Source organism: Nothoprocta perdicaria, unplaced genomic scaffold (assembly GCF_003342845.1).
Source record: "Nothoprocta perdicaria isolate Ctin4 unplaced genomic scaffold, notPer1 scaffold_230, whole genome shotgun sequence".
Taxonomy (NCBI): domain Eukaryota; kingdom Metazoa; phylum Chordata; class Aves; order Tinamiformes; family Tinamidae; genus Nothoprocta; species Nothoprocta perdicaria.
The window spans coordinates 1,148,440-1,172,675 of NW_020455456.1; the positions used below are offsets into that span (position 1 = coordinate 1,148,440).

At 49.5% G+C, this 24,236-nt stretch overlaps 1 protein-coding gene across 3 annotated transcripts; it reads right to left on the bottom strand.

Moving 5' to 3' along the window:
* Window positions 1–565: 565 nt before the first annotated feature.
* ZHX1 (zinc fingers and homeoboxes 1) lies at window positions 566–24,233 on the bottom strand. 3 transcript variants are annotated; one of them, XR_003249403.1, is made up of 3 exons: window positions 24,172–24,233; window positions 7,331–10,691; window positions 566–1,907 (listed from the first exon to the last, which is right to left on the bottom strand). XR_003249403.1 is itself a non-coding variant. In XM_026039487.1 (2 exons), the coding sequence occupies exon 2, from the start codon at window positions 10,472–10,474 to the stop codon at window positions 7,859–7,861; it is 2,616 nt and encodes an 871-aa protein (XP_025895272.1). In that variant the 5' UTR covers window positions 10,475–10,691; window positions 24,172–24,233; the 3' UTR covers window positions 6,233–7,858. The 3 variants fall into 3 exon arrangements, 1 of the variants encoding a protein (XP_025895272.1); XR_003249404.1 differs by having other exon boundaries at window positions 7,036–10,691; XM_026039487.1 differs by lacking the exon at window positions 566–1,907 and having other exon boundaries at window positions 6,233–10,691.
* Between the last annotated feature and the right edge of the window lie 3 nt (window positions 24,234–24,236).

Consider the following 24,236-nt stretch of genomic DNA (forward strand, 5'->3'; position numbering starts at 1 on the left):
CGTGGGGCTCAGCCCAGGCCATGGGGCTCCACGCAGGCCATGGGGCTCGGCGCAGGCCGCCCGTCCTGGCCTGCTCCTCGCTGCAGAAGCGGCGCATTCAGAAGCGGCCCCGAGGCCTTGGGGCTCCATTACTGCCCCTGGGCCTTGCCTGCGAGGCTGAGGAGCAGCGATGGGGCCGCCCAAAACGGGCGGGCGCCGGTGGACACGGCGCAGGGCACGGCCAGCAACGAGGCCGGGCGGCAGCCACGTCCAGCCAGGCCCCACGTGCGACACCCCCGGGCACCCGTGGGCACCAATCTGGGAAAAAGACTGGGAAAAAGGGGGGGAAAGACCCGGGAAAAGGGTCTCCCCTTCCCACAGGGGCAGCTGCCTCCTGATTTCCACATGGCCTTTTAAAGACACACACACACGCAGTAAGGAGGAATTTATTCCATTATTCCTGTTTTCAAATTTTTGGTACAAAGTTTATTTTCAGAAGGTCCCCCAGGATGCTTCCTTCCACCAGCATCTTTCGGGGCGGGTTTGTTTGTTTGTTTTCTCTCTCCGATTYATCTGTTGAAGCAAAAGCAGTAATTGCTACAGAAAGCAATAATGGCAATATTACAAATATTTTACAGCAGCATTCATTTCTTTGCCTCAAAAATAATAATAATAATAAAAATAAATCCAAAGACAAGATCCTTACTGCCACGAAGGCTTAGGGCTGTACTGTTAAGGAATATGCTGCGTTCCCATATATGAGTTGTCCAAGTCCAGCACAACCTTCCAGGTTTGTGCAGAGCCTGATAAATAAGACACAGAAATATCAGTTACGTTATACTGTTTCTAAGAACTTTTACTCTGTAAAATGTTTGGTCACTCAAAGCTATAAGCTTAATCACATATCAAAGAACACAGGCAATAAAGCCCATCTTACTAGAACATATAGTAATAGGCCAAACAAAATATAGGAGGACAAAATCTAGTGGTCACTGAAGCCTCTTCAAAAAAGGTCTAAAACAGAATGTTTCCATCATGTATCAGAATAAAAACGTACTGTATTAAAATTTGTCCTTTTTTTTTGTCTTTTTCTTTTTTTTTTTTACAAGCTGTCTTTTAATCAGTCTTGTATTTACAGTGCAGAACTTCTGCCGACTGCAGTAGTTTAACTTTGGCACAACACTAAGCTCCAATCCTTTTGAGTATTCAAGTCCTGTGTGTGTGTGTCCAAAAATGTTCTTGGCTTCACGAGAGATTCGGCCCATTCACAGTTAACCAGTTTATCTCTTTTCAAGGATCGCTTCCCCTTCGCCCCTCCGGGCAGCTACGAAGGAAAGACACCGAAAGCTATTGCATCAGTCGAGAGAAACTCTTCATCTGAACGGTAACAGTTTTGTCGCTCCCTTTAACATCGGATACACCAGACAGATCACACAGATTGCTACATACTGGACACCTCCTCGAAACCTTGCTGGTCGTTAGTGAATCGTCTTCCTCGTACTTCAAATACATTACAACGCATTAACTTAATTTCATTTCACATGTCAAACAGGACATTTAAATATATTGCAATATATTATAGGAATTGCAAAGCTCCATCATTTCTGTAAACGAGACTGACACCTGTTAACTCTCCTGTGCACGTGAAGAGCAGTACCTAGTGCCACATTTTCTATACAATATAAAGCCTTCCCAGGTAGGGTAACTCATTTTAGTGCATTTCCATACAAACTATAAGTGCACATGCAGAAAATCAACCGAGCAAAACCGAGAACACTTTCGTAAGCTGGAACTGAAGGGGGAGGAACGTTTCAAAACCAAAATGAAGCTCTTGTGGTTCCTCTTTTCGTATCACAGACGGAGTCGTGGCAACTTGAGCTCTTCTCTCGCTCTAGCAGACTCTTTAGGGGAACTTTCATGATAGGTATCTAGTATTGAATAAGCATAAGGAAATAGTTTGGTCAATTGGGYGCAAATATCACGTATCTTAACACATTCTAAGTTATGCAAAGTCCGATGCTTATATAGAAATCTTACTTCTGTAATGCTTTAGAAACCCCAAGTCCTATTTCAGCCTTGTATTATAAACATGGATTAGTTACTTTATCCACTTAAAGTTACCACTCAAGTGCTACTTGCTCAGATCACAGGGAATCACACAATCACGGGATGGCTGAGGTTGGAAGGGACCTCTAGGGATCATCTAGAGGCTCCAGCAGGGACACCCAGAGCACGGGGCACAGGGCGGCATCCAGGCGGGTTTGGAAGATCCCCAGAGAAGGAGCCTCCACAGCCTCCCTGGGCAGCYTGTGCCAGGCTCTGGCACCCACGGCCTCGCAGTCCCCAAGGCGCCGAGCGCTGCGGTCACCAGCTCCTCGTCCCCGCGCGCGGGGGCCTCGCGTCACAGCGTTTGCAGGGAGCATCCACTGGGAAAGTGCAGATGCTCTTCAGAGCAGAAGGAAAAAAATAAAGAAAAAGCTCAAAAGCTCAGACCATTAATTTGAGAATATTGGCTGTAAATCTGTGCTTCCAAAGTCTCCCTTTTTTAAGAGGGAGAAAATGATACAGAAATTTGAGCTATTGGGCGTCTATAAAGCTGTTAAGGGGATTTTTTTGCCTTCTTTTGCAACTTATTTCATTGTCAAATCTTCCCCTACAGTGTTTTAATACATAAACAAAACCCAGTCAACTTGACCCAGGATGTTTGTGTCATGACACTCACTAAACCTGCTTATCCTGGGATATTAAAGCCTTGGAGTGGCCCAGCACTGGTCTCCATGGGAGACTGAGCCCTCTCCTAGTCTTTCCCATTTCTAATCAATGCAATCATCACAGTCATTCCAAACAACTTGCAATGGTTTTAATTATCTCTGATCACCATTAAACTCCTTCCAATAGTATATAAAGTATAAGGTAAGCAAATGATTCCGCAAGAAACAGGAAATCGAAAAAAATAGCTATATTTTCTCACACACTGTGCATCCAGGCTAGGCCACGGATATTCAATACTACAGAAACCTCATGTTTAATCTTTTCTCCTCAGGAGATACGAGTGCAGACAGACGCGGGACCGAGATGGGCGGCGCCAACGGATCCTGTCCCGTTCACAGAAGGCAGCGCTGCCCCCCGAGGCCAACGGGAACTCGCTAAGTGCAACTTGGACTTCCTTCGACTGCCGCCCGGTTACTCGGCACGCGGTGACTCCTGCCAGACTCGGCCGCGCTCCCGTTCCGGAGGCACCCGGAGGACGTGGATGCCGGCGTCTCTGGGCTTCCTGGCCTGCAGGGCTGTACTCGGCTGTGAATCACCTTGTACCAGCTCCAGAAAATCCTTTCTCTGATCCGGGGAGGAAAGGGAAGTGCTCTGGCCTGCCTCGGAGTCCCTGGGTGAGTAGCAAGAAAAAGGCTTTTGCCCCAGGTCAGTAAATCACGCACTGAGAAACGTATTTAATGCAATGTGTGTGCATTGAGCTTCCTTCCCAACAATCTAAGTTACAGCTAGGAAGGGTAGTGTTGTGAAAGAACACATTTAAAAGCGGTCCTGGACAAAGTTCAAAAATTGAATGGCCTGATTTACTGTAGTGCATTAGAGAAAATCCACTCAATTCCAATCATGAGGTACGAGGTACCTCAAACCTCTCTTTGCCTCAAAACAAAGCAGAGCTTTCTAGGTGCTAAAACTGAGTGACCACAGAACTTCAGTTACTCACTCTGTCAGAGCAGCAGGAGCACGACTTGCTTTGCTGGCTTTTAGGCAAGCGAATTGGACAGGGCAGGCAAAAGCCAGAGGATCCAGAGCATCCAGAGCATCCTTCCTCTCCACTTCCTACAAACCCATGTCGGTTCATCCAAACCTCCCAGCAGGGACAGCTCTGACTCTCTATGACTAACTGCAGTGCTGGGGCTCACTGGGAGGTTGATACTGAGAGGACAGCACTACATGGAAGGACTCGTGCTCTTTCCTTGCCCTCTGAAGCTAACGCCAAGCTTGCCCCAACACAGCGCGAGCGGGGCCTCGCCTCRCTCTGACCCCACTGCCTTCTCCTCCTCCCGCTCCGCTTCGGGCGCGGGATTGTCTTTATTCTCACACCGGCTGGATTGCAGGGCCAGCAGCACCCGGCCCAGCCGGATCAGGCGCCCTTGGCAGGACAGCCGTGGGGCAGCCCATGGGGCAGCCCATATCTGGGGCAGCCCATGTCCACGGCTGAACCTGGGCTGTCCGCCCGGAGCCAGAGCCCCCAGCAGCCCAGAGGGGGGACCCGAGACAGTCCCAAGGGCTTCCCCACTAGATAGTCAGAGCCCAGCTCAGAGCGGGCTCCAGTTAAGGAAAGCAAAGGCAGAACACATAGCACGGCCCTGTCCCTGGATGAGGGACAACACAGGTGTCCTGCAGACTGCCAAAGGGCACCCAGCACGGGCTGCATCCCCTCGGCTGCCCAGGCGGGCCCCGTGCTCCAGCGGGCACCTACGTGAGGCACTCGGCTCATCTAGGGCTGGCCCTGCGCCCAGTGGCGGCCGTGGGGCTCTCACCCAACACCATGCGGTACCCACGGGGAGGAGACCATCCTGCCCACCACTGAAACACCGTGGGGAGGAGAGACCATCCCACCCGTCACCAAAACACCACAGGGAAGAGGGACCATGTTGTCCACCACCAAATGCCTCAGGGAGGAGACCATCCTGCCCATCACCAAAATACTATGGGGAAAGAGACCATCCTGCCCACCACTGAAACACCACAGGGAAGAGACACCATCCTGCCCGCCACCAAAACATCATGGGGAGGAGAGACCATCCCACCTACCACCAAAACACTATGGGGAAGAGACCATCCTGCCCACTACCAGAACACCTCAGGAAGGAGAGACCATCCTACCTACCACCAAAACACCACGGGAAGGAGGGACCATCCTGCCCATGACCAAAACACCTCAGGAAGGACAGACCATCCTGCCCACCCCCAAAASGCCTGTAGCTCCTTCTGTGCTTTTCCTGGCAGTTCTAGTGGGGGCAGCTTCTGGGAAGGAGTCTGCTCCCCCAGTGCAAACACGTCAACGTTGTGAACGTGCAATAAACTAGTGATGAAAGGACTCTGCTTTTGCAGACAGCCACGAGAGACGGGTTATGAGCAATAATGAATGCATATAACAGCATATAGCCTCTGTAGGGGTGAAGCTGTTCATATTCTTTCTTATCCTTGGCACTACCTACAGGCCTACAAGTTGCTTCCAGCCCGGAGGAAATGCAGGTATCTGCATCCCTCAGCAACTGTCCCACCACACAAAAATTCACGGGAATTCTGCAAAAGGATGAGGTCCCTGCAAATGCTGCTATAGCCACTGGGATGCACAGAACTAGAATATTCTCAGCAGCTAAAATGKGACCCTGTCTACGAGCAGCCATCGGATCACTTTAATGGAAGGAGACTTCCCCCCAGCTGTGGTCACTGATAAACAATGGGTTTCCTCTTCCTGTGTTTTCCAGGCCAGACGCGCTAAGACCTCCCATTGCAGCTGAGTGTTATTTCACAGAACAGTGCCAAAATGGAAACTTTCCCAGTTTAATTAACTCAGATCTTTGCTTTTTCCCCTCTTTTTTAAGGGTTAGATTCAACGCTCAGCCAAATACAGTCTCCGCTAACAAAAAGGGAGGGGAAAATTAAATCTTGCTCTCCCTAAGAATTAAGGTGACTCCAGGCTTTGCTTGCTACAGGCATATTTCCAAGAGGATTAGAGATTTGCTTTAAYATTTTTAAAATGTTACAATAGTGTGGCTTTCCCTCTTTTGTGCTCCCCCACTCAGCAATGCTGAATTTTGACCCTGTATCCCCAGTGCAGCTTGAAGCTAAGGTAACTTTTTCCTTGGCAGCACCTGCAACAGCCCCAGCCCCACATTTACTCCCCAGACGGGGATATTCCCTCGCTGCTTTTAGCAGCTGATGCCCGAAGGGGCAGATTTTCTCTCCTCTACCACTTGCCCCCAGGCTCATGGGGCTTCCCTGAAACACCGGCCGAACAGTCGTGCTTCTCCCCTGGCCTTTTGTCAGCCATTCCTTCCCCTTCTTGCTCTGACCTGGGTTTCACCCACAAACAGCAGGGAAAAGGTGCTCTAAGGCAGCATCTTTCTGAAGCAGAGATGCTTCAGAAATAGCCACGACAGAAAGGGCCATCTTGAGCTTCTGACAGGTGCTTATCACAGCGAGGAATAAAGAGCAATTCCAGATGAGGTTCTTGGAAATATGGAAACAGGAGGACCCATTTTCTCCAYGCTGCTCTCTCAGTGCTCAGCAGAAGCACAAGCAGACAAAGAAGATGCTGATCTGTGCAGGGGCCAACTGCTAGAGCACTGTCTACCACTGCCAATACAAAAGCAGACAACACTGGCAGCAGCAGCACCGACTCAGCTCCCTCTTTGGACACCTAAATCCAATGTTACCCACCCCTAAGAAAGGCAGGCAGTRGCCAACTCACCCTGCTCTTCCTTGGATGACCACTGCTCATCATTCCTTTTGGGAATCTCCCTCTCTGTTTTTAAGCTGGCTTTTCAAGCCCTACTACTGTTTTATAGTCCTGGGACCACCACGTGTTATTTATTTATTTATTTTAGGACACTTATTTTAGGACACTATTCTCTATTGGATTAAGCTATTTGTGGAGTTCAGTTCAGAGAGATGAAGCTTCGTCTCTAAAAATAAGAGTTCACTCAACAGCCCTATGAACAACCAGCACAGTGGGGAGGTGAATCCATTCCKATAAATTTTGGTAATACTTGCACACAGATTATTTAACTGGGCTACTACTGAATAAGAATGATTAAATATTAGGGTTTATCATTCCTAAGCATCCAAACCCCTACCACTTAGTTTTCTTTGAGAACTAAACATCAGGGTATTGCCTAACTTGCTTGAAGACTGTTCTTACCAGCATCCAAAGACACTTTTGGTCCCTCCATCTGCGTCTTCTTACAAAACCCTAAACATCTCTGAACAGCTCTCAGGCAATTCCTCCCCACTCCCATATTTACCATCAAAATGCAGCGTAAGATTTCAGGGACTTACATTTTTTGGCTAAAAATACGCTTTTCCTCACATTTTCCAACAAAGGAATGGATGCACAAGCTACAAAGAAATCTTGCTATCAACTACATCAAACCTGTCAGGTATTTAAACTGAGCTGATGTAGGACACACTGATTAGGTTTAACGAAAAGTATCTTCTGCTTTTCAACTCATGCAGTTAGCTCAGAATTGCCAACAGGAAACATTTCAGCACAAGTTCTGTAAACCCCAAACACTTTGAAGATACACGAGAGGTACCAACRTGGCCTCATTTTCTCAAACCAAGCAATCCTCACCCCTAGGTTCATTGATTCCTTTGTCACACTTTTCTCCCCTTCTCTTTTCTTTTCAATTCTTTCCTCAAGAAAAAACCCCARGCCTTGAAACCTTTCAGGCGAAGTGACGTTTGCAAAAAGACATCTTAGGTTTTTGTATTTCCCTCCTTGGTGAGCGGGCAATGTCCTCCAACAACAGCGGAAAAACGTGTCTCTGTTTTTTGTTTTTTTGGAATTAAACAACATAAGGCAATTAAATACTGAGAAGCAGTCATGTGAGTGATGAACCTTCCCATCAGGAACGCAGAAGAGGAACTTCTGGAGCTGATTTGCACCTCCGTGTCCTAGGCTTGGCCTGAGCACGTCCATCTCTGGGAGCAAGGAAGGCCCTCCCGGTGGCCGGCCTGGGCTGCGCCTTGGCCATGCTCTCTTAGGCTCAAGGAAGATACTAAGCGAGTGCCTGCTAAAACAGAAGGTCACCACCAACTGTTTGGCTTTTCATCAYAACGTCAACCCCAATCCATGGGTGTTTGGCCCCCAAATTGCACATCAATCCGATTTTGAGAGTTTGCGCTTAACGTGCCGGGGAGGTTCCCACGTGTCGCTGTCATCCGTCTCTTCCTCCTCCTCCTGTTCTTCCAGCGTTTCATCCTCCTCCTCGTTCTCCTCAAAGAGCTCTATTCCAAGCTCTAATCTTCTCTGTCTCTCTGCAAACCACTCTCTGACCTGCTCGTATCCCATGTGAGATTTGGCTACAAGTTCATCAAGGTCCTGCTCGTTGAGGAATTTGTGCTTCATGTAATAGTCCTTCAGGATTGCGGCTCCAGTTTTGAACTTTATGACAGACACTCCTCTGTCCCAGCTGTTTAACCTCTTGCTTCCCCGAGGCCTTCCCCGAGGCCTTCCTCTCCCCCTCCCTTTGGGCCTTCCTCTCCCTCTCTTCCTCACGAGGCCTTGCCCGTTCAGGCTGTTTGCGTTGGCGCTCTGGTAGTAGTAATACCACTTCAACCCGCCGTTCTTCCAGGCATAGCGAGTGTCTCCAAACCAGCTCACGATTTCCGACCTCGGGAGCCCCGTTTCTTCTGCCAGCTTGTTGTATTCCTGGGGAGACGGCCACTGAGTGCGGACAAAGGAACTTTTCAGCAGGTGCAGCTGCTCCGGTGATTTTTTGACGACTTTGCTAGCGGAGGAACCCCCTGATTTGGGCCCTGCTCCATCTCCTGCAGATGTTTCCCCAGCCTCCTCTTTTGAGCTGCTGGCATTGCTATCATTCAAGTCAGCTCCCTCTTCCTTCGGGACCTCAGATTTCCTTCTTTCTGTAAACCAAGCATCAATCTCTCTCCTGGTCAGTTTGGTTTGGGCTCTTAACCTATTCATTTCCTCGTCTGTTAGCACAGGGTTACTAAGAAAACTTGCCTGGAGGACCTGCAGCTGTTCGGCCGTCTTCTCCTTGAATTTCTGTGGGGTGACGTCGGGGAAGGCGCTCCAGGAAGCCTTGCCCTGCGCCGTGACCCCCGTCGGGGACTCGGTCATTTCATCGCTGGAGTCGATCACAATGGGGGCACAGGAATCGCTGCYGAGGTGAAGCCCGTGGTTATTCTTGGAGTTTCTCTGGTTGTAGCGCGTATCGCTGAACCACTTCTTGATCTCGCCTTTCGTCAGGCCTGTGATTTTCATAAGCCGAACGATTTCTGAATCCTGAGGGAAGTGGTTTTGCAGGTAGCTGACCTTCAACTCCGCCAGCTGCTCCTTGGTTTTTTTGGCTCGGCTGCTGAAGGAGTCGGGGTTCAGCAGCGGGGCTTCGTTTTTGATAGGCTGGGGGGCCGGCACGGCGGCCACTTGCTTGGTGTCCGCGCTGGGCTGAGCGGCGTGAGCCTGGCTCTTCTGCAGCTGCGTCTGACTCGGGACTCCCGCCACGGTGAGGGCGATGGGGGCCGTTACGGGCAGCGCGTTGGCGCCCGCCACCTGGGTGAGAACAAGTCCCGGCTGACCAACTATCTGGCACGTCTGCAGGATGGAGGGCAGCCCGTTGCTGGCCGAAATGTGCGCGGGGATCACGGTAATGGTCTGGGGCACGGTGTGCACGGTGCCGTTGAACTGCTTCCTCCTGGCTTCCTCCACCTCCTCGGGCGTCCAGCTCACGCCGTGCTTCAGGCGCTGGGCAGAAAACCAGATCTTAATCTGCTCCTCTGTGTACTTGGCTTGGGTGGAAAGAACAGTGATTTCTGACATGGTTGGGTAAGGGAATTTGTTGTAGGTGTTCAGCAAAAGAGGATTGTTATCCAAAGCGGTATTATAGGCTGGAATGCTGTTTACAGGTATTAAGACTTTGGGAATGAGGCCGGGATTCTGCGGCGCTGTGACGGCCGTCAGGACCTGGGCCACGCCGGGCGGCACCACTGCGGCCGGGGTCACCACGGCACGAGCCACCTCGGCGGCGCCGCCGGCGGCCGAGCGGCTCCCCTGCGACTCGGCGAGCGCCGGCGCCGGCTTTTCCGCGGCTTCGTCGCCGTTCGGCTCCTCCTCAGCTCCCTTCTCTTCACCGGGAACGTCATCGGCTACGCCGTGGAAAACAGCGATGCGCTTCGCCTCCGTCTTGGTTTTCATCATTTTCATAATAGGCGTTTTGCTGATGGAGATCCCCGAGGAGGGCACCTCAGAAGGGTCAGCCTGTTCGGCGTTCTCCTCTCTAACAAAACTCCCATCGAAGGTGAGATCATTTACTGTTTGCTCAAAGATGGTCTGGTTGTTCCGTTTCACCATGGTCAACTTAAAATTCTCCTCGCCAGGGTGGTACTTGAGATTATGCTCTGAGAGCGCATCGTATCTTTTGGTAAGAAAATTGCACTCCACACAAACGTAGGATGAATTTAATACTACGTTGGGGTGTTCCGAATCCACGTGAAAAGTAAACATATTGAGATCCGGAGTTTGGAAAGTACAGTATTTACATTCATAGCCTCCTTCCACTTTCAAACTCTTCTGATTGTCCGGATCCCCRCTCTCGGGGACGTCCTCGTCGCTGGCCGCGCTCTCGGCCGGGGCCTTCTCGGCCGGCGCCGGCGCAGGGGCTGCTCCCTCCAAACCTGGCCCCGCTTCCAGGTCCGGATCCTGCTCGTTGGCCAGGACCATGCAAGGGGTGGTTGACTTGCGTTTACTTGCCATGCCTGTTGTCTGGAAACGGGACTGACGAGTCGGACGCAGGCTTGGCTTGGAGCTCCTCTTGAGTTAGAGTAATGGCTTTGGGTACTTCAAGTCAGTTCTTGCAACGTCTCAACATTTATCCCATTAGCAGCTTTTCTTTTGTAGTGCAATCAGATTAAAAAGAGATAGTTGAGGATGAAATGTTGAGACACACGGTTTTAAAGTCCACATCCACCACCTGTAGCAAAGAAGAGACAGCGTAATTAGTTCAATTTAAGTAACTAAGCTCTGCTCTACTCTACAGAYTGTGGCTACAAGTGATTCAGCCCTTAGGGGTTCAACCTGCCACTGCTCGTCTCCTGAAAGCAGTGCACCCATTCCAAGAAGAGATGCTCAAAGCTAAGGTAGGAATAGTCTGAATTTTGTTTTAAATTCACAATAATGCAGTAAAAAGTGTAAAATGTGGGATGGTAGAAACTGAAGAACTTGGTCTCGTTTCCCTGTTTTTGGCAGCCTTTAGCCTGGCGCRACATTGAGCGAGGCCGCCTGTTCTGCCCCGTTTTTCCGCTTTGCCTTTGGACAACCTTGTCTGAGCTGCCCCRTGGGCACCAGTCCCAGGGCCCTCCCCAGAGCTGCCCCCTCTGCCACCCCTGCCACGTTTCCCATGCCAGAGGCCATGAAAAGGCACGTTAAGGGGGTTTTATCTGCTGCACTAGGTGGGTGCAAGTGTATGGGGTGCAAGTGCAGGGGGGCTTCTCGCCCCARTCCCAAAACACACAGATGCTGGTTTGAAGGGAGAAGATCCCTTCCTTGTGCCCAAATGCCACTCACCCTTCAATCRCCAGCCCAGAACAATAAAATTTGATTGCTGGCACATGGCAATTAACTAAAATCGATTTTCATGGCTCTGTGCATTAACGGGGACATGACTGAGTGAACTGTACCAGAAAAACGCATCAAGACTGAAATAGCAAGCAGATGCCAAGCAAAATTCTGTGTTTTCTGTTAGAAAAATAAGTACCAAATAAAACTGACACCCAAATAAATTCAGAGAATAAATATATTCTTAAATAGCATAGACTGGAGTGAATGTGACCTCATGGGGACCACAGTCAGAGTGTTGGAAATACACAGAAACTACCGTAGAGGGTTGTAAGCCCTGTAATAATTCTTATTTGTAATATTTCTTATTTAACAATAATAATAATTCTTATTATATGTCTTGAAATAAAACCACACACACTGGTCTCTCAGAGCAGAAACCCCTAAGATAAGTCACTTTTTAGGCAGTGAAACCATCTGCTTCTCCAAGTGGCTGCGTGCTCAAGTGAGAGAGAAACTCGTGGTAGCCACCCCTGTGGGCAGTCTCAGGTGCTCTAAACAGGTTAAAATCCCAAGGYTGGTTCAGCTTATGACACAGTTTAAGAGGAAAAGGCAGAAGGAAGAAAGGCAGACACAAGAAATACTCTTTTCTCCAGTATTTTCTCCAGCACGACAATATGATTCATTATTTTTGATTACGAGGATGGCAGAGGCTGCGGATGGGAAAGAAATGAATAATTCTGAGCTTCGCATTTTTTTTTTAAATGTTCATCCACCCAGCACTGCTGCCACAGAGCTGCCCTGCGAGCTCTTCTCAAAAGCATGTGCTGCCCCTCACCTTTTTCCTTACAATCCCCTCGGTGCTTTGGCCCTGCACGTTTATCCGCACCAGTTCTGTGCCCCATGCAGGCCGCGGGCTCAGCCATGCTCACCCGGAACAACGGGGATTCAGAGCACGGGGCCCCTTCCTGGCAAGCTGGGGCTGGCAGGGTGTGAAACCCAGCACAAGCCTCCGAGATACTCATTTCTGTGGGCACAAACGCACCAAGAGCGGGGCCTGCCRCTCACCTCGGCAGCAGGGAAGCGGGCGGGAAGGGAGGATCCCGGGTGCGGGAGGAGGCAGGGCCGCGGGCACAGGGCCGCTCGGGGCCCACATGGCTCTCACAAAAGAGCCGCCCTTGCCAAGAGCGGGAGTTGAGCAACTCYCCCGGGCAGAGCTGGGTGGTATTACCTAATCCTGCGGCCATCCCGCGCGCAATTCCAGCAATGCCAGCAATGCCCATTTTCCAAGGCTGCCGCAGGGCCCCGCAGGCCCCGGCCGCGCTGCAGAGGCCGCGTCTCGGCCCCGCGGCGGCRCCAAGCTGAGGCGAGCGAGGGGAAGGCACCGCCGGCCGAGCACGCCGCGCTCCACATACACATATATATTTATATACAAGTTAAATCTCCGCAGSGCATTTCTATTTTATTCGCCGTGGCTACGTCTGGCTCGCTGTGCACAGGCAGATCATCCTGCCCCTCTGATGTCTGCCAACTGAGCAACACGTTCCCTCGCTGCGAGCGTGTTTCAGAAAAAGAAAGATTCGTTTACACTCTCCTCACTACACTGAGGCGTTTTTTCTCCCCCCGAGAGGCTGTTGAAATTTCAGAAACCTGTGTTTATGTCAACACAGAGCTCTGAGGAGCTACAGCAGCCGTCGCTGAAATCTGAGGGAAGCAACGTGCTGCAGCCCCCATAGAGCCCGTCCCCCACAGAGCCCGTCCAGAGCCTTCCCCTTGCTGCTGCTCGGGGTTATTCCCTCTGCATTCCCTTGGTTATTCCCTTGACACGTTCCCTCCGTTCACTGGGGGATTCCAAAATCCCAAAGGTGAGCAGTTTATCGGACCCATTATGAGCTGCCCTTCTGTGTTACCTGCCTAAGATCCCTGCCTGCACTGCGGGGACCAGGAATCCCTCAGGGACTCGGGTATCGTGGCTCAGCAAGGGTCGCAGCAGCCCCGTTAACCGATTCTAGCAGGCAAATTATTCTGGCAAATACAAACAAAACCCAAGCCTTTACCTTAACAAAATCTGTTTTTGTCAGTCCACGATAATTTAATGAACCTTTTCATTGTCTAGGTGCACCAGACTGTTTTTTTAGTAAATTCTTTCTGTGAAGAAAGGTTTGGCTGATGGATCTGTGAATGCCCAAGTGTTCGGCACTCCCCTCCTGCTCRTGCCCCCCTCATGGAAGGGCAGGTATCAGGTTTGCTGCAGCCCTTGGGGCTGTGCCGGCCCCCAGGAATCCTTACAGACCGTCACCAACAGCCAGAGGCTGCTCTGGCTGCTCCTTTAAACGCTCGAGGGCCAACTACGTAAAGGCTGCATCATGACTCAGTATCATTCACGCTTTCCTATTCCCCTTCTGCCCTGAGTTGCATCCCTTGTGTAAATATTGAAGTCACATTGTGCAATTGGCGTGTCACGACCATGCTTCAGGTGGTTGCAGTGTGTCAACGGCAGTATTTTCTCCAAATTCTGTCAATATTCAAAAAAAAAAAAAAGTTAATTCCACTTTTAGCCTCCAACTATTACTCGTTTACATACTGGACAAATATTACTCGTTATTGCAGTTCCCTTCAGGGATTTTACCTCAGGTTTCCCTGTGGGCTACATTCCCAGCAAAACAACCCATAGACCAGAGCATTCCCAGCAGGACAAAACTCTGAGTGCAGGCACCTGGTTTTGGAGCTTCAGGCCCCTAAATCACATCTCTGAGCAGGCCCTCGCTCAGGAAGCTGCTCTGCACAAATGGAACAGAAACTGTTAATAATCCCAATTCATTAACTGTTGTTTTAACAGAGGTTTGTTCTCCAGAGTGAAACTCAACACTCAAAGTTCTCTCTCTGTTGGGTTTAGATAAAGCTTTAAATAAACATTTTCTAAATGCAGAAACCTGTTGCCTCTCAGCTTAGAGAAGGAAAAGCTGAAGGGTTGGAGCAGGAGACACACATAAAAAAGCTGCTTCTCACACAAGCTTCTACCTACCTGTTCTCCCCTCCCCAGCAAGCAGCAGCTAATGCAGCCAGGGATAAAGGAAAGGGTCGTTCTCCTTTGCTTGCTGCGTGACCCTTTCCTTCAGCAAGCAGGCAAAGGGGAAAATAGAACTCAAACCCAAATAACGTGATGGCAAGAACACAAACAAGGTTCCCCTACACGAGCACGGTGATTCGTGCTACTGTTTTTGACACCTGCAACCGTAACTGGACTTCACACCCAGTCCTGCAGATGCTACCGATGAAAGCGGCCGTGTCCACAACCAAACCCGCACTGACCATCACCTGGGCACATCCACGGCCCCGCTCTCTTCCTCGGGCACCTGCACACGAGTTTTCTGCCCTGTGCAGCCCCCCTGCAGCTCGGGCAGCTCTGGAGCTTCAGATATTCACAGAGGGTCCAGTTCAGAGCGAGAGCCAACATCAAGTATCTCTGAGGAGTTACTGAAGGTGACTATCGGACCTAGGATCCCTTATGCAAGTGCTCATCATACCCTGTACACAGCAGCACAACTAAGGTACATTTTTTGCATAGTTACAGCTCTGCTTTGCTTTGTTTTCTGTACTATTACATATATTAAAAAATAAATTATTAATCTGAAAACATTTAAAAGAATGTTTGGGGTTGAATAAACATTTAATGCAACTCCCAAATGTTTATTTCATACTGGCTTTAAAAGCAACTGAACAGAGAAAAAAGCCATTTTCTTTTAAAAATTGTTTATCAAAAAATAAAATCTTGTGGAAATGCCAAAACATCAAAACAAAAGGTTTTGTTCTCTTGGGATTTCCTTCTTTAAAATGAAACAATCTGGCACAGACACGATTTCACAAAATGTTCCTTCCAACATATCTGCATTTCTTTTTTTATAGCTGAAAACTTTCTGGAGACCTCAGTTTTCCCAGGCCCTGGCGTGGAAGGGCTGGATGCGCCGGGCCCTCCCGTGGCCCCCGAGCTCCAGGCCGCGCTCCCACTGCCGTGCTCCGTGTTTCCTGTGGCCGCTGCGACGGGACGATCTCTCCCCGCGGCCTTGGAGCTCTCTGCCCTCCGGAGGGGCCACCAAAACTCACTCCCGAGCAGCAGCCGAGGCCGCCGGCGCAGGAGGGTTCACCCAGCACAGCGGGGTTGAAGCAGCCGCCGCGTGGGCTCGCCAGGAGGAGAAGCACCGGGGTGAGCGCGGCAAAGCGCCCGCGAGCTCTTCGTGGATGCAAAACAGAGGTGATACCTTGTAGCCCACAATCCTGCTTAAAAAATTCCAGGGAAAGGCATTTCTCAGGCCTTAGGGCTAGATCCCTGCCAAATTTCAAGCACCCCATGTCAAATCCGTGAGGGACGGAGCTGTTCAGAAAAAGAAAGGCGGTGTTTTTAACGTTGAGGACACTTCTCTCTTCCCTTCCTTGCTCCCCTTCACACTTTCTGCCAGCTTCACTTTTGAAAAAGTTGAACGCYCCCAAAATTCAGAACAAAACCAGGCTCTAAAGGGGAACAACGTGCAGGAAATCCTCATCTAAAAGCGTACAAGAAACAGGACTTGCAACAGACTGAGCAGGCAACACTGATGCACACAGCTGCACACTCCACATGCCCACACACACGCAAAAATCACCCGTGAGAGAGAGCCAAGATTTAAGCAACCTATAAAGCATCCCAAGGAAAGGATCCTGAAGAGCAGAACACTCCGTTTCCACTGTGTGGATGTGTTGAACACTCCTCAGGTGAAGATCAGTGCCTAAGGATGCACTAGCAACTAAAGACACGTCCACCACCCCCAGAGGCTTCCTCCAGACAGGGTCTGTAAGCCTCAAGCCACCTGCTCCCCATCCCAGGTCCTCCTGAGAGCCAAAGGGAGGCCTGGGAAGCCTAAAATACGTGGGAATATTTTGACGAAGAGTAGGAAAGATGGTTCATGTGGCTCCAGGGTATCTTAGTGTTCAACACCTGGACATAACACAAGTCCAAGGGTTAAGTTTCCCTCTCCATGTGCAGGAGATCACTTACAGTGAGTGAGCATTCCCAGGGCAGGCCCAGATGACTGTGAGGACTATAGCARGAATGGCATATTCCTGGGATGCTGCACGTGAATGTTATGGGATGGTGTAAGCAACAAAGCAGGCGTTCTCCCACTCCACGTTTCCTTGGGATGAGCATCCTTCTGGGGACAAAGTGATGAGAGCATCACAGCACCTCAGTGCTGGCTTGGAGCAAGCCCTATCTGTCTGGACATGTTGTGGAGACCTGCAGGGGAATTTAAAGGAATTCCCATCCTTGGAAGGTTTCAAAACTTGACAAAGCCCCGAGCAACCATCCCCTCAAAGTTACGCGGGCTCGAGGCAAGGACCTGGGTGATCCTCAGCCGTCCCCTCCGTTCCACTTGTTTCTAGGACCTGGGGCCGTTTCAGCTGGCAACGAGAAGCTTGCAGAGCAAGCTGCCTGCATGAACACGCTCTGYGGGGCCTAACTACCTACTAAAACACCGCTGAGCACCGGGTTAAGCTTTGCCAAAAGCAAAAGCGCTTTTATTCGCGGCCACGACTTGACTCCAAGCTCCTGCTGAGCCCTGTCCTTTCCTTGGCGGGTCCTCCCGCTGCTTTCTGAGGGAGACAACATGTTATTCCGCATGTGACACAGACTGATTCCCCCATTCCACATTCCCAGCATGGATAAACGCTGCCTCCTGCCAACGGGCCCGGCGACAAGGCCAAGCACAGAGGAATATGGAGCATTCCCTGTGTAGGAAGTGGAATAACAAGCTGAATCTGGGAGGCCACGTTTGGAAATCGCCAGGCGATGGCTCTGTGCTCGAGTTAACTAAAACACTGCTGCTAGGATGAAGAGCTATGCGGCCCTTTAAACACTGAATCCAAAAAAAATCAGTTTGTTCTGTTTTAAAATGCATAGGGAACTTAAAGTTGCATAGGTAGCCTGGGGTTAAAATCATGTTCTTACTGATGTGAATGAGAATGGACACTGAAATTCTAGAAATAAACACGCTGTGTATTTAAAAACTATATCTAAAAAGCAACTTAAAAGCCTCTAAAAGGGGGAAAAAAAGTTGAAATCAGAAACATTTTGTGAGTTTTAATTTATATTAACCTTTCAAATAAATACTACACATATTCATTCACAAGAGTATATCTGATTTATAAACAGTTACCTTTTTTAAGGGCACTGCTGAGTGGTTTTGAACAACTGAAGTGCTGCTCTCACTGTAAACTCTTAAGTTTTCATTAACAGGACAAGCGTCATGAGAAAAAATAAACATTAAAAAAGGATAATTTTGATTTATACACATCTTTCTTTAACCTTAATTAAATGGATAATTCCTAGTGAAAAGACTGCATGGGTGGCACTCGATGAGAAACATCCCTTCATGTTTGGACCGAAGCTTTTCCCGGCCTAAAAAATCTTAATGGACCTGGATGCTATCACAGAAACCATCMGTTTAATAAGTATCATATTTTGTCTCATGTATCAGCAGGCTTTAAAACAAAGCCATGCTTGAATAAATGAATTCTTAGGTATTCTATGTATTTACAGTAGCTTAATTAATAATACAGCCATATTACACTGTTTAGGGGAATTTTTAATTARAATTTAATTTCAAGCCGAAAGCTGCCTGACACAAATTGTGAGTAACAGGAACTAGCCATTAACTGAAAAATAAGATTTGCATAATTCACCATTTGGTAGGAAAATGACAAAATGTAAAAATTAAAGAGTCTGAGTAAGCATGTGCTAAGACAAAGGACTGGTAAACACARATATAATTTACCTTTTCAGTAAATCAGACTCTGCCAACCACGATATCGAGCAATGAAAACGCGTGTCACTTAAGAAAGTTATCACAAACACAAACGTGAACTGTGATTAATATACAGGATTTAAATCGAGGTTCCCTGCTTGCAGATTTAAGCCGTGATTCAATCCCTGCTTTAAACCACGTGGATTTCTATCAGTTACCCTCGTTGGAATGAACGCGTGCGGCGAAGGGCTTGGGCAGGGGAAGGGAGATGGGATTATGGAGAGCAGCAAAGAAGGCAGCGCAGGGTGAGAGGAGGGTGTGGTGCAAAACGAGCCTGTTCCTGAGAGCGGCCAAGTTCAGCAGGAGGGAGCAGGCAGGCCCCGAGCCTGCGGGAATAAGAGGCATCTGTTGTTGCAGGCAGACCTTGCAAAACATTGCTGCTCCGGAGCCCGGGGCGAGGGTTTTTCCTTCACCCCCTTTCCCACACCCTTCCTCTTCTCCTTCATTTATTCTTTTTTTTTTTTTTTTTTTTTTTTACAGAGAAATACAGTATTAGCTGGAGGTCTTTTTTTGCCCTGCCATCATCAAGCTGAGGCCGGGTGAGAATATTTTGTGTCTAGACTAATAAATGTTTGCAGAGATTTTGCAAGACCAGTTTATGGGAACGGGCTCTACTTTGTGTGTGCTGCTAGGAAGAAGGAAAAAAAAAAGAAAACACAGCATTAAAACAGCATTAAAAGCATATGAGCACTATCATGCATTTGTTTTAAACTGCATATTACAGCACGGCTATTTTGTGTGCAATCAATACATAATTCGGAAGGRAAAAAAAATTGCTTTTAAAATTCAAAGCGATCCCCGAGCTGCTAAGGTTCTCTTGGAAACTGAAGGAGGAGTCTGGAATTATTGTTCTTTTGTTTGCAACCCCCAGTGGGAAAGGCAGTGCACAACTAAAACCACTGCGTGCTGAAAAGGCAGCATGAATCATTAAGGAGGAAGATCGGCCCCCCCTTCACTTAAAGGTTAGATATTAGACCCGAWTCCAGGACAAGGGTAACCAAAATAGGCTCCTTGCTTCCCAAGGAGTTGTGGGGTTRAATTAAATATCAGCGGGGATTATATAAATCTTAGAACTTCCTCTCCTGAAGGCTTTTGCAGTTTGCAAGAACACGGCCTCCCAGGATCCCCATTAGAAGCGCTGGATTCTCCTGTGGAAATCACTGGGATAAGCAAGGAGCAGAGCCTGGGTTTTCCTTTTTAATATTTGCTGTGGAGGGGGGGGAAGGGTACCCCAAAACAAATCACAGCRGATCCAGGGACGGGATATTCACCAGGTTTCCTCAAATATCCCCCCGGATGTGCTCATGTCACACGTACCTGCCTGCAGAAAGCTTAGAAGCCAGTTTTTTGTTATTCAATAACAGAAAACTTCTCACTCATCGTATGTATATAACATATAACTCTAAGGATCTGCATACGTATCTTTCTTCAGTATGTGTAAAGCAGGTTTATTTTACTTTGTATTACTCCTTTTTTCCCCTCACGTCTCTCCTCCTTCTAAAAGAAACAAACAACTAATATTAAGCAGGCCTTTTTTTTTCTTTTCTTTCCCCTGGAGAAATCCAAGAACCAGAGAATTAAAGGAAAAAAGCCACTTGTCAAGACTCCGATGTAAAATGAATGTTTGTGCCCTGCAAGATAAAACTCCCAAAGCGTCAGTCTCTGCACAGAAAGTAGAGTCTCTTTCTGTCTCAGATTTGCTGGAGGATTCTGTTGGCGAGTAAAGAATTTTTTAAATTATTTCACCAACAGGAATAATTTAAGCAAAGCGTACTAGGAAGCAAAGCTGGAAGAACACRCCCAAGATACATGGGTAAAGGTATGCGAATTTAAATTGCAATTAAATGGATATGTTCATTTAATTACAATCCAACAGGTATCTTGGACAGACCCCGACTGCACCAGCTGCCCATGGCCTCGTGTGAAGCTCCAAGCATGGAGAAGCTCTGCTGCAACCCCGCTCCTCACCAAGAGGTCTGCAGGACAGAGGCATAAATAGTGAGCCCTGTAAAGCTGGCTGGATAAAGCGCAGTGCTCAATGCTCCAGAACTCCCATCCAAGCTACAGAAGTGTTTCAACACGCTGAGAATCCCATGGAGAGGCAGAAACTCCTAAATTTTCCTGCTTGCTTCATCCAGCTCCCTCCACAAGYGCTGCCAAGTCCCTGAACAACTTCTGATATAACCTTGATCTGCAGAGCATCCAYGGCCAAAGCTGAGGCTGCTGAGGGCACCTGAGCTGGGCACGGAAAGGCAGCACCTCCCTGCTTCGAAAATACTCCCAGCATTAACCAGGCATTTGGTTAATTGGAAATATTTGGTATTTTGGAGAGGTACCCAGCTATAAGGTTTAAATACACATTTTCATAGTAGGCCCTATGGATGAGCCATTGTTTCTTCCTCACCCCATCCCAGTTGTTTCTCCTTCATTCTTTTCATGATATATAACATTTCTAGACCTCATTTTGTTTTGATTAGCAACACAGATCCTTATCCCCACAGAGGGACCCAGCAGCAGGGTTTTAAATTCAATAGTATCTTGAGATATGAGGACTATCTTTCCATTACACAGCAGGGACGAACACAGTCAACATCAGCACTGTGATGAGGCCAAGACACCCCAATTTTAGGGGTATCTATTTGGGAAGAAGACCCCGCTACCATCGTGACTGTGGTGCTTGTGGCACCCAGGCCTGCATGCAGCTACCGACGCTGCCTGCGCCTACACAAACGTACGTTTGTATCTGTGAAGTTCGTAGCATCTTCCCAAGATGAGACGGCATTAAAAGAATCGCTCTCTCAACCTGCAAACAAGGACTCAAACCTCAAAATACATGTAAACCACGTGCCTAATTCCTAGGGGCTGCTTTAAGTCGGCAGCCGTTTCCTGTCTCATGGCGTGTGGTTCACAAGGAGCTTTGAAGATGCAGCACGATGGACATGCAGGGCCTTCCCCGTGTCCACAGAACCACAGAGTGGTTGAGGTTGGAAGGGACCTCTAGGGATCATCTAGTCCCTGCTCCAGCAGGGACACCCAGAGCACGGGGCACAGGGCGGCATCCAGGCGGGTTTGGAAGATCCCCAGAGAAGGAGCCTCCACAGCCTCCCTGGGCAGCCTGTGCCAGGGCTCTGTCACCCTCACAGGAAAGAAGTTCTTCCTCCCTCACATGGGGATGGACCTTCTTGTATTTCCACTTGTACCCATTGCCCCTTGTCCTGTCACTGGCCACCACTGAGAAGAGCTTGGCCCCTTCCTCCTTGCATTCCCCCCTCAGGTATTTGTACATATCCACGAGGGAACTGGGAGCTTGGGCCTGCCTGGCCATCCCTGGAATTCATCCCTGCAACTCCTGCCGATCCCAGTGGGACAGGGAGCGGAGCAGTGTCCCGGAAAACGCTGCCGGAGGAGGCCAAGTTGCACAGCACAAACCTCAGAAACCAGACACACTTCTCTGAAGGGCTCCAAGGCACCACAAATCCTGCTTGAAGGTACCGAGCTCCCCTAGGCCTGTTTTCAACCTTAAGAACGCTTCAAAACCACCTCTCTCCTGCCAAAAAAAAAAAAAAGGTAGGAATAACCTATGAGGTAAAAAGTGACTAATAAATCCTGAAAATGAAGCTTTAAGGGCATGTTGGCAATCTTTGCTATCTTTGATATCATTYAAAGAGGGTAAAAGCAAAGTAGCAACACACTGAAAGTTCTTTAGCTACCTAGTTTTCCTAAATGCTCTTCTAGCCACATCCACTCTTCTCCTAGTGAGCAAGTTCCCGTGCTTTGAGCATGATCCTACCATGCTTTTATTTTTAACAATATAGTAAATGTTCTACTCTACATTCTGGTCCCTCTTGCACTGAACTCCCTCTAGATTTATAGTTACTATGTTCCCAAAGATCCTAAGGATAAGATAGCAGAATAATACCTTGCCAGAAGGAAAGACAGCAGTTTTTTCACTAGTTTGGCCTCATTTCTGTAGCTTGTTAGAAAGGAACCACTGGTAGTAGAGACACTGTTTTCAAGAACACCAAACTCCAAAGGATGCAATGGAGAAGACCAGGGGAACTTTCCCCAGGTTTTTCCAGCTCCGCGACTAAAAGACAAGGGAATGGGACAGGAATTATCATTTAAAGTGGTGCAAGTCACAGAGTTATGAGATGGCACCTGGGTGGGTGGTACAGGGTGAGGAACTCTTATCATTTCRGGTGGCTTCCACCTCCAGAGAAAAAGAAACAGCTTATGCAGCAAAGTGGTTTGAATGCTTGGGAAGGCGCTAAGCTATAAAAAATAAATAAATCAGTGAGCAGCTAACAGGATAGAAAAGGAGCTGACAGCAGAAGAATCATATCCTTTTAGTGGCTTGAAGAAGCATCCTAAATGGCTAGTTTGTCAATACTGGAATGCTAAATGACAACAAAGCCAGCGTACTCTTATGGGCACGTGTTCAAGAAAGTTGGCATTACCGACACGCATTCGGGAGACGCGCGGGAACCGAACGCCAGGATCAATAGTGCTGCCGATCTGGGAAACACCAAATCGAACAAGGGGGCAGTGGCAGCGCGCTGCAAACGGCACCGCTTCTTTACAAGCTGCTGACAACTTGGGACAAACAATCCCGGACTTTTATGGATCAGCGACCTCACACGTAAAGCACAAGATGGAGGGGGAACAGTGACCATGAATCAGGAGAGCAGAGGACGACGAGAGAAACGTTAATAATTGGCCCCCATCACCAGCACCCCAAACCTGTTAGCACCCAAGGCTTAAGCTCGAGCAACAAACACTGGAGAAAATGGAACAAACAAACAAAAAAACAGCCTGCCAAATCTGAAAGAGGCTTTGGTTTTCAGAAAATCAGAGCAAATAATTTCCTAATATAAAAATGCTGCGCCTGTCACAGGGAAATCCTCACTAGGACTCACTGTGAGAGGCAGGGAGCAGCTGGACGCCGAGGCAGAGAGCAGCTGCAGCGACGGTGACTCCACCGCGCTCGGCGCGCGCGCGGAACGCAAGGCAGGGCAGAGGGACTCGAGGCTTAGAAGTTGCTGTTTCACAGAGATGGGATAAAAAACACCTGAACTCAAACTAGAGGAAAGAATCTCACTTCGCCAGGCTGATAATTCCTAAAAGAAGATTCCTCTGAATTCCACAGAAGTCACCTCCCAAACAAAAAGGCCATAAATATTAAACATAACTAGACAAAAACCAACAATCCCAAACCCTCCCTTCAGATGACACACAACGAACAGGGGGAAGGGGAGAAGCAAGGGGGGAAGTACAGAGAGAGTAACGAGCCTCAACACGGTTAAATAAAGCAAGAGAGGCAGCAGCCTTCGCAGCACATCGGGAACAAAGAGGAACCCCAACCGCGGTGCAAAGTCCATTATTCGCCAGTAACGCCTCGGGATTGAGAAATCCGCCAGAGGCAGCGGGCGCTGCTGCCATCCGCTCGCCGGGATGAGCGTCCCGCGCTCCCGCTCGGAGCCAGGACAGCGGCCCTCGCGCGGCCCTTGGCACGGGCCACGGGGTGCTGCGGACGGGGGGATCCACAGGGGCTCCCGGAGCCGCCGAGGAGCCGGGCGGGAGGCCTCGCCGGGCCGGGCGTGCTTTGGGCTCCGGGCTCCCCACGGACGGGCCGAGGGCGGCCCCGGCGCGGCCGGCCTGGCAGGGGCGCCAGGGCCAGGAGCGCAGAGGCAGCTTCACATAAATAGCCCCCCAAAACAGCTCGGGGGGTTCGCCTCAGCGGGCAGGGCGGTTAGGGGCAGCAGCGACGAGGGCTTCCCCGAGCGACACGCGCCACAGGGCTGCTGTCACACAGGTTGTTCCCACAGCGGCAACGAGAGAAGCAGAACAAATGTCTGCTCCCGCACGGATCCCCAAGCTGCCCTTTCTGCACGAAACCCTACGGGACAAAACCAGCCGCGCGGAGCCCCCGGGCGGCCGGCGCCGGGAGCGGGACCCGCGGGCGCGGAGCCGCCSCGGCCCGCCCCGACGGCGCCCGCGGGGGGCGCACAGCGAAACGCACCGCGGCGGGGGGGCAATAAATCCCGCAAAGCATCCAAGTACCTGCCCGGGCGTGTCGGGAGCGCGCTCAGGCGCGGAGCCGCCGGCCGGCGCTGCGCATCCTGCGC